At 36.4% G+C, this 18,973-nt stretch overlaps 1 protein-coding gene across 1 annotated transcript; it reads left to right on the plus strand.

Annotated features, from left to right (window-relative positions):
• The first annotated feature begins 2,805 nt into the window (after positions 1-2,805).
• Positions 2,806-13,390, plus strand: LOC129261829 (RNA polymerase II elongation factor ELL-like). The gene is made up of 6 exons (XM_064099322.1): positions 2,806-2,811; positions 3,746-3,855; positions 5,092-5,266; positions 6,008-6,567; positions 7,173-7,389; positions 8,275-13,390. The coding sequence occupies exons 1-6, from the start codon at positions 2,806-2,808 to the stop codon at positions 8,428-8,430; spliced, it is 1,224 nt and encodes a 407-aa protein (XP_063955392.1). The 3' UTR covers positions 8,431-13,390.
• The last annotated feature ends 5,583 nt before the right edge of the window (positions 13,391-18,973 follow it).

Genomic DNA, 18,973 nt, shown 5'->3' on the forward strand with positions numbered 1-18,973 from the left:
AACTTGTTTAAACTCCGTCTTCAATTTCCCCAATAATTTTCCTAATAAAGGTTTGATAGTTATATATATTCTACTTTTTTCCCGGCTGGAGGGGGGGAATTTTTCTTTTAAGTAATGAAATTACTTGTAACTTAGCATGTGTATGTGTGTGTGTGTGTGTGTGCGCGATGTTAGATGTCACAGGGAATATTTGCATTATTGCGTGGTTGTATAATGTGAGATATACGAAAAACTTCTATATTAAGGTTTGTAAGATTCAAAATGTGACATCACATTTAATAGATGTGGTTATCACTGTTCTTTCACTTTCAGCGCAACCTTCTATACATTAAAGGCCTATTTGTACAGTATATACACGTACATGTATGTACATTGTAAGCCTGTAGGCTACATGTCATGTACAGGTACATGTAGTTTTTGGCATGATTGCAAATAACCCTTGTCCTTTTGTGATTGTCTAGAAACTCCAACATGTAATTCCATTTTCTTATGCAGTTGACAATGTATGTCTGCAATTGATCAATCGTTAAAAATGCATTTGCAGAGAGAAAGAGGCAAAGTTTCTACGCATTGTGCCTTTTTATTTCTCTGTTGCAGTCCCAGCTGCTAGGCTTATTGATAAAGATCCAAAAAGGCTTTGAAGGGCAGAAAGAATGGCATTGAGGACACATTTTGGCATCGGATTTTGCAATTGATAGGGATGTACATTAAATCCCCGAATGAGTCACTCTCTTGTTAATTTGTTGATTTTCCCATTTATCTCAGCTGTACATCTAGAGCTTGCTATTAATGTATTGGGTGATGACATGTATGTAGCTTGAAAGGGTGACCGATATGTACTCAAAACTTTCAATATTTTAGGGGAAAAGATGCATGTGTACGCTAAAGGTAGAAGTAGTAGTAGTACATGTAGTAGTAGTAGTAGTAGTAGTAGTAGAATTGAGAAGTAACATTGAGTATGAGAAGGATGAGTAGTTATTGTTGGAAGAGGAATCCAGTCATCATAGCCATTTTTATATAGGCCTACATTTAAAAAATAATGTATATCCAGCAATACCGGCATGAACTCTTATTACATGTATGTACATGTACATACATGTACCACAGTTTGTACTGCAGAGGCAGCAAGTATGTACTGTATGAACAACACTACCCTAAACCAGCAAAACAGAGAACAAAAAGAAACATAACAGAAGGGATTAGGGGATTAAAGTGTGATTGTGCAAAGGATTAACCAGGGATGTGCAATTCAAAAGGCTAATTATATTTAGGTGTACATGTATTTTGTGGCATAAGGCTTGATGTAATGGTTTATTGTATGATATGGTCACTTGCACTACATATCCAGTGTGTTGTCCATAAAATGGATTTGCTGTTATGAGCAGTTATTAAAGTTGTAGATGGGAAAACACTGCTGAATACATGTACATGTATGTGTCCTATCCAAGGTAATATCTAGTTCACTGTCAGAATAATGCACAATTGATCTTAACTTAAGGGCAATTGAGTAACAGTGGTCAAGGAAAAAAAAATGACAGTTTAATTTCGACCATAACTACAGACTTAAAAATTATCGAACTTGGATCTTGGAAGAGTCTGTCTTGTAAATTATATTGAGCACACAATTATGAATGATTGGTGATGAAGGGAGTAGCTGTGTTTAGTTCAATGGCTTTTATGCTGCTCCCTCACTATCACCTTGCCACTCTATACAAGTATTACTTTGCATTTTATTTTATTTGTATAATTGTTTTTTGTCTGTTATTCAGAAAGCCTTTTGATTCTTAATGTACATTCAATTGCTTTTCAAGACATGTGAAATTAATGAAGTTGAAATTGTTTAATATGCAACAATTAAGCGCTGCATACTATTACCCTGTCTTTAGCGTGGCTACCTTGATTGGACGCTCAAGCATTCAAGGAATTTCTTCCTTCCGGGTACCCATTTATTACACGTGGGTGGAAAGTGGCAAATGTAGATAAACGCCTTGCCAAAGCCAGGACGTGGGTGGTGTGGTGAGATTCGAACCACAAACCTTGTGGATCAAAGTCAGGAGACCTATCCACTGAGCCACATTTGAAAGATGACTACAGTGTAACTGGTTTTGGGAACACAGTACTTTAGCATTGGCAATGGCTGCATGAATCACGTAGTGTCGTCAGTGATCATATTGCAAATGGACTTCTGGTTGACACACTATAACATGTCACATGCTAACTTGACCTAATTATTAGTCCTATTTAATACAGCATTGACCTCTTTCAAGAAATATATGACTGTTTGTCAGAACGTTTTGAGTAATATTAATTCCTCTTTAGATGATTTTGTCACTCAGGACATTGACCTATGATTACTTTTTACCATCATTGTTGAATGGCAAGTCACCACTCTACTGATGAATGTATTTAATTAGCCAAAAAATGAATAGATGGATGGATGGATAGATGGATGAAGGAATGGAGGAAATTAATTGTAATGACTGAATGAATGAAATTAATGAAAATGCATGAAATGAAATTCTGAAAAATGAATCAGAATGTGTATGATAAATGAATAAATAAACAGATGGATGGATGGATGGATGGATAGATAGATGGATATATAAATATATTCCCCATTTATTGAACCAACCAATAAACTGAAATAGAGATGTTGATTTAATGAATTGATACATGAATTAAACTTGATACTTGATGAGATAATTCCCCTTGCAGCTCCAAAATGCTAAACTGGAATGTGATACTTGATTCATTATTAATGAATTAATTAATATACGAGTAGACAAATTGATTCAATATGATAAAATGAGAGTAAATCCATTGTATTGCAAATGAAGAATGAATAGAGGAAATAAAACTGAAAGAGAAATCCCAAATATTGAAAGTACATTTATTTGTAATAGTTAGTGTTAATGAAATTGAATGCAATTCACAATCAATAGAAATTTGTATTTGGTTTATATACTCTTGCACCTTGGCATAATAGTTGCATAATTTGTTATGCATTGAATAGGAGGGTATGTGAAGCAGATTTTTTTTTTCTTTGCACATTTTCTTAATATAACTGCAACTACATTGACATTTGAAAAAAAATTCACCAGGCTTGCAAAATTACCTTTCCAAAAAGTCAATACTCCTTTTAAACCTCTGACATTTATGATGTGGTGAACCACCTTTTGAAATAGAAAGTACAGGTACAATTTACTGTGATGACATAATAAAGATGTCATTACTGTATGTTGCTTTCTGTATTGTGTAAAATGCAGATTAAAGTATTTGAAATAGGGAAATGTGTGGTCGAGGGTTATTTTGACACCAAAATGTATAAAATGACCCAAGTAGATCACCACTTGTTCAATGAGAAAAGTGTTGTTGTACTTGTTTTTTTTTCTTGTTGGTCGCATGCCTCTGGGCATAGTACTGAATTTTACTTTTGCGAGCCCTGGCCCATGGAAAAACCATTTTCTTACTCTTTTCTTCTTTTCTTTCATTTCTACCTTATCTATATTTAATTATTCAATTTCAAATTGTATTTATGTAATTACATTGTACAATTTTTGTATGTTTTTTATGGCCAAATAGATAATGATAATAATAATTTTTTTAATGACAGTTATATCAAGTGAGTATTACATGTACAGTAGATCAAATTCTGTCTGTCCTTCTTCCTTTCTCATTTCTCCACGGTTTATTTATCTGTTGGCAATCTTTAATTCTTCTCTCTCTCTCTTTGCTTGCTTTACAGGTAGCAACTCTTGCCAGGGATAATTCCTACGTACTTAACAAAAACTTGTACAATGAAGTCAACTTAGATTGGCCGGCATACTCAGAGGCAGACAAGCAGCTCCTTCATAGGTAAGGGGAACTTTATGTATAAATTTGTTTTCAAGACATATAATTATTATTAACAATTAGTTCCTTAGAACTTAGATAGTAGGGAAAATAAATGCTGGTATATTTTTATTAGTTTTGACACTGTGGACTTTGAAAAAAAAATCTATTATTATTAATTTTCAAGAGGAGGGGGGGGGGGGTATAATACACCTGTGTAAATGTAGTTATTATAATTTTATTGAATGGTATGAACTCCAGTGGCTATCAATATAGAATTTTTTTTTTTTTTTAAATCAGATCAGTCATTTTTACAGTTAATGGCTCAATTTGTTGAACTCCTGGCACTCGCTTGAACAGGAGGTTGTGGGTTCAATGGTTGGCCGAGTAAAAAAAAAAAGATGTTCTATCCAAAAGATGTTCTAGCCAGGTGCTCAGCATTTTATAAATTAAAAGAAGGGCAATGGTTACGCGGGGTCTGCTAGGAGAACAGTTCATTGGAGAGGAAGTGGATATCTTGGGTCTTAAAGGTTATTGTTATTATTATTATTAGAGATTTGGTTTATAAACAAGTCTGGATACCAGCACCCATACATACTACCCTGCTTTATTAAAGTTCCTTGTTTGTTTGTGTTCTTCTGTTTTTGGGTAAGACACAATCTGATTCTGATTAGAAGCAATCCTCCTTGATAGTCGGGTTTATGTATCAGTGACCCCTTGAAATTGGGCTAGTTCGCAAGGCTTTTCTTTATAAATTACATGTACAGGGATAAGGGGGTGGGATGGAGAGTTGGAAGGGAGATGGAAAGGGGGTGGGGTGAAGGGGTAGATAAAAATGGGAGGGCGAAGTAGGATGGGAGGGATATAAAACTTTTTTCTCAAAATAATATTGTTTTTATTTATAGCAAGGCCCTTCAAGGGCTAAATCGAGGTATTGAAGATGCTGGCATTTGCTACAAATTAAATACAGATTGTATGATTTTTTTTTTGTTCAATTGAGGTTGTGGTTAAAAATAACAATTGAATTGAATTGAAAAATAGCTACATGAAAAACACACCTTCGCATTTATCATAAACAATGATGTATGGAGTATGATCACATGCAGTGTGTAACAATCTATTTATCTCTGCTGTAATCAGGAATAAATATTGTATATCTAGAATGAAATTAATTGAACTCATACCCAAAAAAAATCTTGAAGAAAATTAATATTATGAAGTCCTTAATGGTCTATGGTTTTACTTTTTAAATTTGAGCAGGAAGAAAGCCGAGTGCGGGATAAAGGACTCTCCATCGCCCCAATCACAGCCCTCCCCTCACCATACATCGACCAACTCCGGTCCAACTGCTACGGGTAGCCCAAGTACTCAAGCCACCTCCAAGCCTATCCCAAGCCATCGGAAGAAACCAGACACTGGCACCAAGTCCTCTACTGTAAGTCATGCTCTCACAAAGAAATTGAATATGATTTGAATTGTTATCAGGCTTGGGGAAACAAACAATTTGGGGATGTCTAATTCCTTGAATTGAGTGAACAGCTGTACAAAACAAGCAAATGTGTACATAAAGTTTTAAATTCAAACAACGGGTTCACATTTCAAACATATGAAAATTGTTGGAAGAGATGGAGAAGTACAGCAGAATACAGCAGCAATAACTAAAATCTTATCGTGATTTCCTTCAAGAGTTTATGATCTGTTTTAAAAATGATTTTTTTTTTTTAAATCTTTGGTTAAACCTTGGTCCGGTCTGATTCGATGAAACTGTATTAGCTTGCAGGCATATTTGGCAAGAACACATGGCTAATTTAGTTAATAAAGACCCATTTGTGGGGGCGTCGTGGTCTAGTGGTTATGACTCTCATCTTACAATCTGATGGATGTGGGTACGATTCCCAGCCATGGCTTGTTTTCCTTCAAGAAATTTACCCACATTCTGCTGCACTCAACCCAGGTGAAGTGACTGGGTACCCGGTAGGAAGAAATTCTTTGAAAGCTTCAGCGCCTAATCGCCTATATGGCAGCACAGCTTAAGTCGGGGTAATAATAGCAGTGCTTTGTATCCTCAGGCAAAAAGCGCTCTATGAATATCCAGCTAATATTATAATAATAATCATTTAAGTCTCATGGTTCATGAATTGAAATTTAGGGATTGATGATTCCTTGCTGTTTACAGAAACGGCCACTCTTGCCAGAAGTCAAAGACTACAAGACAAAGAAGCCTCGTATTGCCCACGGTTCTGCATCAATGGGAGCAGGGCCTAAATCTGTAGACCAGCAGCCCCAACTGAGCCCTAGCAGCGCCCTAAGCATCACCAAGAAGGTCCCTAGCCCGATAGGCCTCTTCAAGAAAGTGCCTAGCCCTTCCTCGACCACCAACGCCCCTCCTTCCACCACGACCACCATCAGCAACTCACCTTCCAGCAACCATGCGCAACAAAGTGCCTTGTCGTCACCGTCGGTCAGCACCACCCGCAATTCTCCGGATTGCTGCGACTCGACAGGCAATGGCACCAACTCCAGCATCGCCGCCGCTCCTGCAGTGGTGACTTGCGGAATCACCAAGTCTTCAAGCAGCAGTAGTAGCCGGGATCATAGTCGTGCTTCGGGGCGGAGTGAGAAGAGTTCAAAGACACCGTCAATCTCCAAGTCTGTCAAAGAGGAGAAGAGGCCGGTTGGCAAGGAGTCCCCCTCTGGAGATGTTTCTTCCACTTCCGTTGTTCCAGAATACCAGATGTAAGAAATGATAATGCTCATTATTTCATTTTTGGGTACTTGTTTAACACCAGCTGTGAAATCTTGATAAGGCAATATGTTTTTCCCATCAACAAGTATCTAACAATGTTCACATGCCATTTTTTGCCACATGGTTTATACGAAAAAGGGGGAAACAGTTGTTTACTTTTGAAACTGTTATGACTCATTTTTGTGGATCCTTGTCCTTGGGATGGAGGAAATCTTGGTTTCATAGCCTGATGTACAGTCTAAAAAAAATAATAGCTTCAACACCCATTCTTTAGTAGTATCATGGGGCATGTCAACTTGATCATATTTTCTTTTCATTTAAGTTTGAAAGTCACAATATTGCAGTATTATAGTCACATTGTGCATGCCTAAGAAATATTTTCTCTTATGGTTCATATTTTTCTTATATTTCAAGATTTATCACTCTTGATTGACTGGTTGAATCATTTATAATAATGTTCCCAAGGTCAAGGAAGTATTCCAATTCACCCATAATGCTATTATAAGTGATGGTAATGTAGTTAGAGCTGAAGACAATGTTTAGGAATTCATCTGATGAAAAAATATTATTGTGCTATGCTTCTTCTGCCTGGCAGGAAGTACACGACAATCACAACGGTTGAGCAGCGCAACAGGTATAAGGAAGACTTCAACAGACTTTATCCCGAGTACCGAGAGTTCCACAAGTCGATTGAACGCATCAAGCAGCAGTTCAAGGACCTGAAAGATGTGCTGAATGAGACCAAGAAAGGCAGCAAGGAATACGATTCTCTCCAAGATAAAGTGATAGAGGAATACAACAAGATCACTCAGGTAAGTCTCCAGACACTGAACCGCAAGGTCCAGGGTTCTGATGCCACCGTGGCACTCACATCCTTTAGCAAGACATTTATCCACATTTGCCACTCTCCACCTAGGTGTAGCACTTGCATCTATAAGCAAGATGTTTATCTGCATTTGCCACTCTCCACCCAGGTGTAGTAAATGGGTACCGGGTAGGAAGGATTTCCTTGAATGCTGGAGCGCCTGATCAGGTAGCTGTACCTAAATGGGGCAATAATGTGCAGTGCTTTAGAAACAATTAAGCGCTATATATATGCTGAACACTGCTAGTAGTTGCCGATAAGAAGTTGCTTGGTTTTTTGCTTCCTCTTTTTAATTTTTTAGGTCTTTGAAGAGACAGACAATTCTTTAAAGATCACAAACCCATTGCCTACTTGAACTAGATGGCCTTTGGGAATTACTTCAGCTCAGGACTATAAATCATCTGAAGTACTCTCATAAACATATGCGCAGAAATTTAAAAACAAGACACACATGTCCTCGCAGGTGGGGGTGTTTCACAAAGACTTCAGCGCAACTTAGAGTCATACTTAACGCTATCAATATGCACATGATAATTATCATATAACCTCGTGGTAGCGTGTATTCTCTGAACATGATTTGAGCAATGACCAATGCAGTGATATGTTATAAACCGCATACAATTGATAATTTAAGTATAATTTTTAGTCACACCTTACTATTATGTGAAACACCTCCCTTGGAATCAAAGTCATGATTCCATAACAAGTCTTTTGATAGTAGCTTCATTTACGTCCATATATTTTAGTCTAACACACACTCTTTCTCTTCCCCTCTCTCCCCCTCTCCCCCCTCCCTCTCTCTCTCTCTCTCTTGATTCCATCACATTTGTAGGATGAGGGCTATGGGAAAAAGGAAAAACGTTGGCGGGAGCTCCATGATCTTTTAGGTCACATCAAAACGCTGATCATGGCTTACGACACCAGCCCCATGCAGACGGACAACTCCTGCGGAATGAACGACCTTCAGAACATGGCTTTTCCAGAATGATGCCTTTCATTTGTGGTAATAAATAGGAAGGAATAATCAACTGCAGTAGACTTGTTAGAATTTTAAACAGTAAAAGTGAATGTATGAACAAATCCTAGCCAACCTGCTCTGCATGAGAACAAATTGGTCCTTCAATCTCTGAATTGGTTTTGACAAGCAACAAGATTTCATTTTGACTTGTGAGGGCAGTTTGATTTGATCGATGATCTGCAACAAACCTGTCAAGACGTTTGTATGTTCCAGGGTATCTTGTGAAACCCGTTCCGAGCCAATCTGGCATGATCCTATATTCCATGACTTGATGCCATTCTGGGTCCTGTTTTACAAAACTTGTCATCGGAGTTCAGTAACGAGCCATTGTTAACCTAGCTTCTGAAATGATGGCATTTGATTGGCTGAGAGCCAGTTTGCGATGCTTGTTATCAATAACAAGTGTTGTGAAACACAGGCCCAGAGTTGATTCATTAAACACTAAAATTAATTTGAAGACATTCAAAAAATAAAATTAATTTTGTTTTGACATTTCATCAGTCTAGAATGATTGGTCTTAGAATTGATGTTACCTATTAATGAATCACATCCTGGTTTTCCTACTAAAAGGAAGCAGACCTTGATAGCTTTTAATGATAATCAATTTGTATTTTTTTGCAGAGCAGGTCTGGAATATGAAGGCAAAAATGGGAGATCATATTAGTCCATTGTCACAATTTTTTTCTGTCACCTTCAATTCATTCAATTGGTCTTCTTTTTTTTTAACCATAGAGGCTGGTCTTGGCTGATTAATTATCAAGGGGTGGTTTCGCAAAGAGTAAAATCTAGATTACAGTTAAATTGTATCTCCAAGTATTGTGTGGTAGATAATGCAGTAATGTATTGTTCAGATATGCAGAGGGCCCTTGTTCTGTTAAATTATCAATAAGATTACATGTTGAATAACTATCATATAATGCCTACTAAGCTTGTTGTATGCAAGCTAATGGGAAGCCGAAAGTCTAACCTTCATAACCGTTGCACATGTACCTTCCAAAATGTACCGTTGCACGGCTAAGGAGGCGACTTTACAATACAGTGCAATTCAAATAAATGCAGGTGCAGTTCGCATTTTGCCTACTGGCTAAATGCGCTCTGTTGCTGCTGATGCGTGCTTGATGCTTACAGTAAAACTGTCCTCATTTTCATTATTGTAGGAAAAAAAATTATTCTTAATTTCGCTAACTTCCAAGGCATTGTACTAACACAAATAGCAAATATTCCTATTCCTGCAATGGTACGACATTTCGCATTCTGTGATAGCGAGACACACCCTTTTCAACTCGGCTATGCCTCAACGAAAAGAGCATCTTTCTTTTGTGTCATGCAAAATCTTGTACCATCAGACTTATGCCTCTTCCCTATTTGATTACATACGTACATTTTAGTGCTCGGAATCACTTTAAGCCACAATTCATTCTTTGTGAAATCATCCCCTGATTATAAAGTGATAATTGCAGTGACAAAGAATTCTCTTGAAGCAATGGTACATTGAATTAATGTTGCCATGATTATTACCATGTCAGTGCCATTTGAGCCAAGGAAATCAATTTCCCAAATCCCATTTTTGCCTGCAAAATTATGAAATACAAACAAAGTGATACGATTTACTGCTATATAAGCCTTATTTATGTGTACAGAGAAAGAGAGTAAATTATGAAGAAAAAAATACCAAGTGTTTATTGATATATATAACAGATAACGGTCATCATTGTTTACTGTGTATTGAATTGGCTGCCCCTTTGTATCTCAGAATCTTTCAAGCTGTTCATTTTTATATCCAATATGTGTAGAAAAAAAAAGGGATGGCATTTGATCTTGTTTATGCTTTGAGCGAATTCAAGACATTGATGGAATATAGGTTAATGTAATTTCCTTGGGCTTTTGAGGGTATTTGTGGCAAAATGGAATTGTTTAACCCCATTGCTGGAGTGGTGTGGCAAAATATATTGTTCCCAAGAATCAAGATTGAAAACTTGTTTGTAATTCAATGCTGTATTTGTGTAGTCAGTAGAAAGTTATCGTAGGCCAAGAGCTAGAAAGACATTATCATGTATATCATTTTGTAAAACAGGGTTGTCACACCCTTCTGGCATTTAAGAATATAATTCAATTACAATCAACCTGATACATGTACCGGTAGTATGATAAGTACGTTGCATTTTGATTAGGTTGCCACAGCTATTCTCAAGCTTGTCTTAAAGGATGGAATTCTTTCAGCAGTTACATTCATATTGCCAGGGGATGGATTCTTTTCTTTGAATAATGTCATGTTATTTGACCCTGTTTTGGAAGTTTGGAATATGTGAAACCCTCAGGGTCTCTTTTATTTAATGAGAAATTGAGCTCGTGCCATCGTTTGTTTGGGAGACTCAATCCAGCAGTATTATTTCATTGAACAGCTTGGAGGATTGTGAAAAGAGAGAAAAATAAAACCCTTGCCTGTCAGATACTTAACGCCCTCCATGAATAGTGACCCTCTTGTACCCCTCGGGGAGTGAGTGGAAGAATCCTAATATGTATACATGCATTGATATTCCACAAGGCATATTAGGAATGTTCCACTCCAGGTCAGGGGGTTGACTGAACAAATTATTTAGGAGGGATGATGTTGTGATATACCGCTGTACAAGTAATATAGAGGCATATAATGAACTTCCATTCAATTCTTTGTGAGGAATTTAATTATTCCCGAACAAACTTCAAATTCGGAATGATTTCAATGAAGTTATCTAAACTGCTTTTGTTTTTAAATTAAAAAAAAGATATCATTAGATTTTCTTGATAATGATAATTTTTAATGACCTCCCATCTTACCCTACCAGTGACCCCTTCATAAGTCCATTCATAGACAGCATGCTGTTGACATTCCTTACATTCCAGAGCACCGTGTCCATTACCCTTAGGAGAGTGTACATTGCCAGACTACACAAATGTTCTTGTCTGGTAGTCTTAGACAATCAGCCCTTGTACTGTACCTGACATGCCTTCTTATGGGAGAAGACAGTTTAATAGTCTATCGGCATGAAAGTTGAGGAAGGAAAAGAGATGCCGATATTGGATCTGTCTAAAGAACTAGTTGCGTGATTCGCCGACTGACTGATCACGGTGTCCTTATTTGTTTTAGTGTAAGCCAAGTGCCAGACTGTTGAAACGCTGTGACAATCGCTTGGCATGTGTAACTCGATTCATGATGGTAGTATATGGTAGAGCAGACATTTCTGGGTATCACTGACTTTTAAGGTCTGGTGATGGAGACTACATTTACTGACATCGTTTTCCAAGTGGTCATAGAGTATGCTGAATCACAGGGAAGCGTTGCCTTACTTTTCTCTTTTCCTGTCCTCTTTGCCCTTCCCCGTCCTCCTCCCAATCAGCGGTTCACATCGTTGTTGATGTTCGGTTATAGACCTCGATAAGCCCTTGTTATGGTAATAGCTCTGCATTCCGGCGATGGGGTATCCCCTACCGGTTAAAGTGGAACAGCTGATTGGATCCGAGAGGTTGATATCGGAATGAAAGCCCGGGGTGGGCCAGCGGGCTGATTGATCGTCTCAGTTTAGTCTTGTGCTGCCACGTGACACGTCACGCTTTTTTGTCCTTCACCCCCAAGCACCTATCAACTTTCTCCCTCTCCTTGTCTCTCTTCTCTCTGTCTACCTATTCTTCTTTCAGCTCTAGCTGTATGTGTAGCCGTACATTCCAGTGAGTAAATAGTGCATGTTAAATTAGTCATCATTATATTAACCCCCCCCCCCCCAGCAAAACTACCAAAACATATGTTAAGAATAATGTACGCGTTGCTTGATATTCAGGTGTCTTCCCCTTGTTTGGTTCCCGACATGTCATGTACGAGTATACATGTACTTACGAAGATGCATGATCCTTACAAATACTTGCCCCCTTTCAGTATAGTTCACACCCCTGAATTCTTTTCTCCATTAGATGTCTTCACGCCTATGCCCCTCCCCTTTTGTGTTGCTCCTCCCCCCTTCAAGGTCTTCTTTGTGTTTAGGGAATTTCCCCTTTGCCTGTTTGAAGGTTAATTAGGTCAGTGGAAGGTTTAACTGGATGTTTGTGCGTCATTAGAATTGGCCATGGTGATGGGCAGTGAAATAGGACGTACTTATGCAGCCTTCCACGTCCTCTTGATATGATGAAATACACAAATCTTGTAGAGATGATACTGTGAAGTGGCATACTGTTGCTTTGAAAAAATATCTTCTTTCATCCCCCCCCCTGCGTATTGTCTTGGTTGCTTCTTGTAGACGTGAATGGTTCGTCTGAGTATGGACTTGCTCCTCTAAACGATGTCATCCTTATATTTTCCAAGCTTTTCCTCGTTCCCACAAAGTCAGTATTGGCAGCAATCCTCTTGTCACTAATTTGGTCATGGACGCTCGTAGACCATGATCCAAGAGACACGTTACTCGTGTCAGGATGTGTATAACCGTGCACATATTGTGAGTGCTTCTTACCAGATGTACAGTAGCACAAATGAAAATCGCACAGCAAGCTCAATGAAAGAGTTTCTTTCTTTCAGATGTTAGTGAATCAACCCTACCCTCCACCCCTCCTCTTTAGTAATAAATTGTCTCTTAATTAAAAATGATATCACATGTAAAAGTTTGAGTATCTGACAGGCAATGGTTTTTTTTTTTTTTTAAGTATTCTTATTTTTTGTGCTGAATATAATGTGAACCATAATGGACAATGTTTTCATGACCATGGACTACGGACAATGTGTATATTGGCCCTGAGGGTCACTTTTTGAATAATTCTTTTCTTTTTCTTTCTGAAATTGATTGAACATCTGTCGATGTTCTCTAATTGTGGCTAATCTTCTTGTCATCATCATCTTTCCTCCTTGGTGAGAGTGCCTATGATATAATCACTGCATGCCTAACTTTTATGCTAAATGTATCAATTTTATTTTATTTTTTGTATATTTAAAATCCTTTCCCCACCCGTACTTGCGATAAGAAGTGCCGAGAAATGTATCCATGCTGCCTGAACCATATGCCTCTTTGTAAACCCTGCCCTCATCTCACACTTTGATATTGCCTGTACCTTTTGAAATATTCTAATTGTTAACACCGTTATGAATTTGAAAAATATCAAGCCGTCATAATTTCGTATAGGTTTTTTGAGCACTCGTGCATTTGTAAAGGGACAGTTCCTTTGCATCTTTGTGTGCACAAAGCAATGAGCCTTCTCTGGCCATTAATACTACATTACTAGCCAGAATTCCGTACTTAGATGGGCATATGGGAAACCTAGAGCAAAATTTTCCATTCTGAGTGAATATCCTCGCAATGCAGGATAATGTTTTATAATTAAGAGAGTAAATCAACGAAATATATTTCATGCATGTCGAATATATCTACCTTCCTGTAAAAATATATGTACTTATATCCGTAAAATTTTGAATCGTTATCCTCAGTAAGGCTGATGTAACGTGTGTACAGAGAGGATTTTTGTTGTTGTTGTCGTCTTAACAAGATATGCATGAGATAATCTTATGATCCGTTATTGAACTAAAGCACAGTACTAATTCAGCCATTAGCTTGTTGAACTTTTTACATGATGTGGGTGGGGTTTTGTTCATTAGTTCACACTTGTAAGATTCAGTAACGATCAAGGTGTGTTTTTACCTCTGGTCGATTTTACCGTAGTGGCCGTTGATACTGTTTGCAACACCTTTAGCATGCTGCCTATTGGTGAATACTTCTCTTGTTTATAGATAATAGCTTGAGTCCACAATAGGGTTAATCTAGGGTACCCTCATCAACTTCATAGTCAATCTTACACATCAACAACTATAAAACTCAGTTGGTTGACCATTATTGTGGTCATCATTTGGTTAAATTCCTTTTTATTTTGCCAACTCTTAACGATCATTAGTAGTCTTATTACCTCTTTCTACAAACCTTTCCCACCGTATTGGTGTCCTAACTAGCTAGTCTGTTCACATTTAAAGTGTCTTCAGAAGTGGTGTTGGTACAAGCATGAATTGGAGAAAATGTGCCTGGATTAATGTGATATTTTCTGAAATTATAATGAAAGGGATTGATGTACTTACGCCAAATGGTTATGGGATGAACTGGGTGCTGACAGGAATGCGGTCAAATCGTATGGGGCGAGACCCAAAAGAACGATTCACAATGCGGGGTTAGGATAAGTGTGTATCCGGATGTGATGGGATCAGATAGTCCTTATCCTGTTTTTTTTTAAATAATTCTTTACCCTATCCCCCAGCATGTGTCTCATTGCATAGATAGAGCTTAAACCTGACAAAACATTGAACAACCACAATAAACAAGAATTGATCAATTTCATAATTATTTTTTTGTTAATCCACCAGTATGCCAGTTGTACCATGTTTTTATGTCAATTGTTTTTAGGGTTAGGGTACTGTTTTAAAGGCTATAATGATAATGTGTGAACTATTTGAATACTTGAATTATGATATCTTGATATTTGCAGCCTGATCAATCTTTTCTATTTTGAAATTAATACCTTGTTGTATACAATGCCAAATTATTATTTGTTTGAGGGAAGTGTAGGTTTGCTATGACATTGTGAATAGTTTTTAAAAATCACCTTAAAAAAAATTTATTCAAAAGAATCTTGCTAGTCGCTGATAATTTTTTTTTTTAAATCAAAAGGGATGAAGAGAGGCAAAATGACTTGCTCAGAAGTGTGTATTAGAAAACTTAAATTCACTTTGCAGGAAAATGGTACCTTTTATAAGTCACCAGATCTGAACAGTGAATCAAAATTATTGTAATTTTCAAAAAGAGGCTATATTTTCCGGTAACTGTATTTTTGTATCAATGTATCTGAGATCTACAGGTTAAGCCATATTCTGATTATCTGAATGGCCTCGAGTTAATGTTGATATTACCCTTGGGTTTTGAACTTCAGACGCCGTCACGTAGAATAAGGTATCAAAACCGCTCTGCCTTATTTTCTCCGTACGATTACAATTTGAGCACATTCCATTTTTACCCAAAACATATTCTGTGTCTTTGTGCCAACGAAGCCATACCTTTCAATGTTGAGGTGAGGGGGGGGGGGGGCTGATAACATTAATTGAGTTACCGATAGATGTATCAGTTTGTCTTCAGTGAGCTACCTAGGATTTGTAGGCAAATTTGAAAATTATTTTTAAGCTTATCTTGAACAAATTGAATAGTGAAATGTAAATCCATTCAGATAGGAAACAGAAGGATAGTGACGTACAGTGAAATTTCCAATAACATTTTTCCATATTTGACAGTATTAAGTCACTTTCCGGTGAGGCATATTGGTTAAGGATTTGTTGTATATCTTGAATATATATGTTGATATCTGTTGAAAATATTTCTGACAAAGATTCTAGATTCTATTCTCTTTCTTTTTTTTTTCCAGAAAGACAAAGATTACTGTACAGATTATCTGGCATTTATTGTTGTAATTTCCAGTCTCGGACCATTCCAAGTCAATGGTATCTGTAAAGGTGCTTTAGATATCGGTGTGAAGGCGCTTTCCTCTTGATTTTCTGAAATGGCATGGTCTATAATTCTCCTGTTTCTATTTGAATTTTTCTTGTATGTGTGTGTGTGTGCGTATGTTGAAACCATCCGAGATTTGTTGATTTCCTTAATTGCAACGTTAATTGATTGGTCATCGATGTTATATGATGAATTTTACGGTAAAGAAAATAACCATTTGCCATTGAAATCTCAATATTCTTTGTAATTGAATGAATTTGAGGAAATTGTGACTTTGATTTGTGATCCTCAAGTTGGCAGCTCTTTTACACTAGTGTACTGATTTATTGCCTTAAACTTGATGCCAACTTTTTTCTTCAGCAAATGAAATGCTTTTGAAGTAACTAACGTTATGCATGAAAAGAAGAATGATGATAACTGAATATTAAAGTTGTCTGATATTTTACTTCTGGTACCTCGAGGCAAAGTTGAGTGAAAAATATTTGACAATAAGAATTGATTTCTTCTGTGTGATAAATGTAAGAGGCTATATGAGACTATGAGTATCAGAAATAATGTATTAATAATTTCAATATTGTATCAGAATTTTGTTGATCTATTGATTATCACTTTATTGAATTGTAAAAGTGATAAGCAAAGACTTTACGTTTCCATTGTTGAATTCCAAGGTGCAAACACACTTCATTGTTTAACCCTAATTTTTTTTATGTGCTACTTTTATGTAACCTTTGACCTTGCAATACAAAATTGTGTGACAGAAACTCTATATCAATATTTATACTTCGAAATGCATGCACATAATATGTTTCGACCTACTATTGCTGTAATGTTTGTGTGCAAGGCGAGATATGTGGTTTGGGGACTTCAAGTTCGAATAATAATGATTTTGTATGATTTGATATCAAGTACATGTATGAATAGTATCACTGCTTTACAGAACTATTTTATTGTATGGAATCGATCATTTTGTTTCTGTAAATAGTCAATTGAAATGATAAAAAACGCAAAGCTTGCAACCTTTTTTTTATGTTGGCTTAATGAAAGCATGTGGGCAAATTTTGTTTTGTAGAGATTAAGGTCACAATGAGATCTCAATATTCATCTTCTACAATGTTTTACCCTGATAAAATATCAGCTAAGAAAATCTAAATATGCAACATCTACATCCTTATGCCTCGGAGCATGAGAGATTCGGGGCCCATGACACAAAGCTTAGCAATCATCTTAAGACTTCATTTTACGATTGATTGCATTGACTATAATGTACAATTAATTGTAAAAATTAAGCGTACGATTGATTGCAAACCTTTTTGTTACAGGACCCTGGTCTGTAAATAATGTGAGAAGGTTCTTGAGTGGGTGCTTTGGGGTGTTTCATGGAAAAAAACTGAAGATTGTTTCAAAATGCACAAAACTATGGCAGGCCAGGCAATCCACTCCACTTGTCCATGTAACTTTGGAGAATTTTTGTTCAACATGGTTGAAGACTTCTTTTGGTCCACATGATTTGGTAGTCTGGCAACCCCCCTAAAACAATAAATAGATATATAAGTGAATGAATACCGGTAAACAAATGAATAAACAAATAAATAAGGAAATAAATAAATAAATGTATGAACAAAATAAATAAATGAAATGAAATAATAACAACAATAATTTTGCTAAGCTTATAGTGCCATGCCAGAAGCCTTGATAATGAAATTGAGAAGAAAAAAAATGACTGGAATAGCTTGCCATAGCCATATGTGATTGAGTGATTGAAATAAATCCTATGTCTTTGTGAAACACCTTAGAATCAAATGAAAATACGGGTTACTGTACATGCTGAAGAAGAACATGTATGGAAAAGAAAATAAGTGTAAATGAAACAACATGAGAAACACACTATGCAGAGTTGTATGAAAATAGATATCTTGTACATTGTAACATCTTTATGCCATGCGTACCATGTTTCAAGGGATATAAAACACAGCCACTGAACATGAACTGCTTACAAATAGATTTAATCCAGCTTGTCTCTGAATATCATTTCAGATCGTTTTCGGAGGATAATCTTTTCTGTTCGCACTCTTATTCCTTGCTTTCGTATCTGTTGAATAAAAAATACTCATTTGTCACTTTTCAATGATCTTGCCTGGTTCGAGCTCTCACTTTTCTATCAGCTAAATTTCAAACGAGTCTTTTTTATAAAAACCTTATGTTAAAATGACTGTTTAATACATTCAAAGATTACAGTTTTTCTTGATCTTTGCAAAGAAGATATGCAGCAGTTTTATTTTTGATGGCCAGTAAATATTTCAAAAAGAAAATAAGAGAGCATGCATTTTTATAAATGAATACAGGTATGACAAATAACATTGACATATGTCTGGGCTTTTCCCCCTTTGCTTTTTACTTTCAATTAGATTATATAATTTCCTTTGCGCTTCCTTTTTAGATATAGATGTATGTATGTGTTTGTAATTGTATTCATTTACAAAACAGCAAGAGTATTAAGTAACAAATAACTACTTTTTGCAACAAAGAGGTTGCGTTTGAAGTAGTTTTTCTAATTGGAGAGAAATCTGTAACGATATGTCAGAGCAAATTGTTTGGAGTATGTCCATAGTACTAAACTGCAAGTATGCAGTACGATGTGTAGAGGTAATAATCAGTTATTATGTAGTCCCATCATCCCCTGTTTTCTTCATGCTTTCATTTTTGGTTAAGTCTCATTTATTTCATGTTTCTCTACAATTTTTTTTTTTGGCAACAGAGATCGAGATCTAATGTATTTTTCCTTACTCATTTGAAAGGAGTTTTATTCATATTTTTATTCTTATTCTAGTACTTTCAGTGGGGTATGTACCATTTTTTGAGCTGAAAGTCGGTGAATAAAAGACATAAAATATTTCTGCTTGTTTTGCTTTGATTCATTAATACACTGACAAAAAAGTATTACGGGAATAAGCAGTAAAATAATTTTGATAGTAGAAATGTATTGTACGCATAATATTTTGAGAAAATTCAGTGAAAGT

Source organism: Lytechinus pictus, chromosome 5 (assembly GCF_037042905.1).
Source record: "Lytechinus pictus isolate F3 Inbred chromosome 5, Lp3.0, whole genome shotgun sequence".
Lineage (NCBI taxonomy): Eukaryota > Metazoa > Echinodermata > Echinoidea > Temnopleuroida > Toxopneustidae > Lytechinus > Lytechinus pictus.

Bases quoted from the DNA above. Each gene is read 5' to 3' on its own strand.
- LOC129261829 (XM_064099322.1), top strand. The intron at 3,856-5,091 runs GTAAGGGGAACT...AAATTTGAGCAG, and splicing joins GACAAGCAGCTCCTTCATAG to GAAGAAAGCCGAGTGCGGGA. The intron at 7,390-8,274 runs GTAAGTCTCCAG...TCACATTTGTAG, and splicing joins AATACAACAAGATCACTCAG to GATGAGGGCTATGGGAAAAA.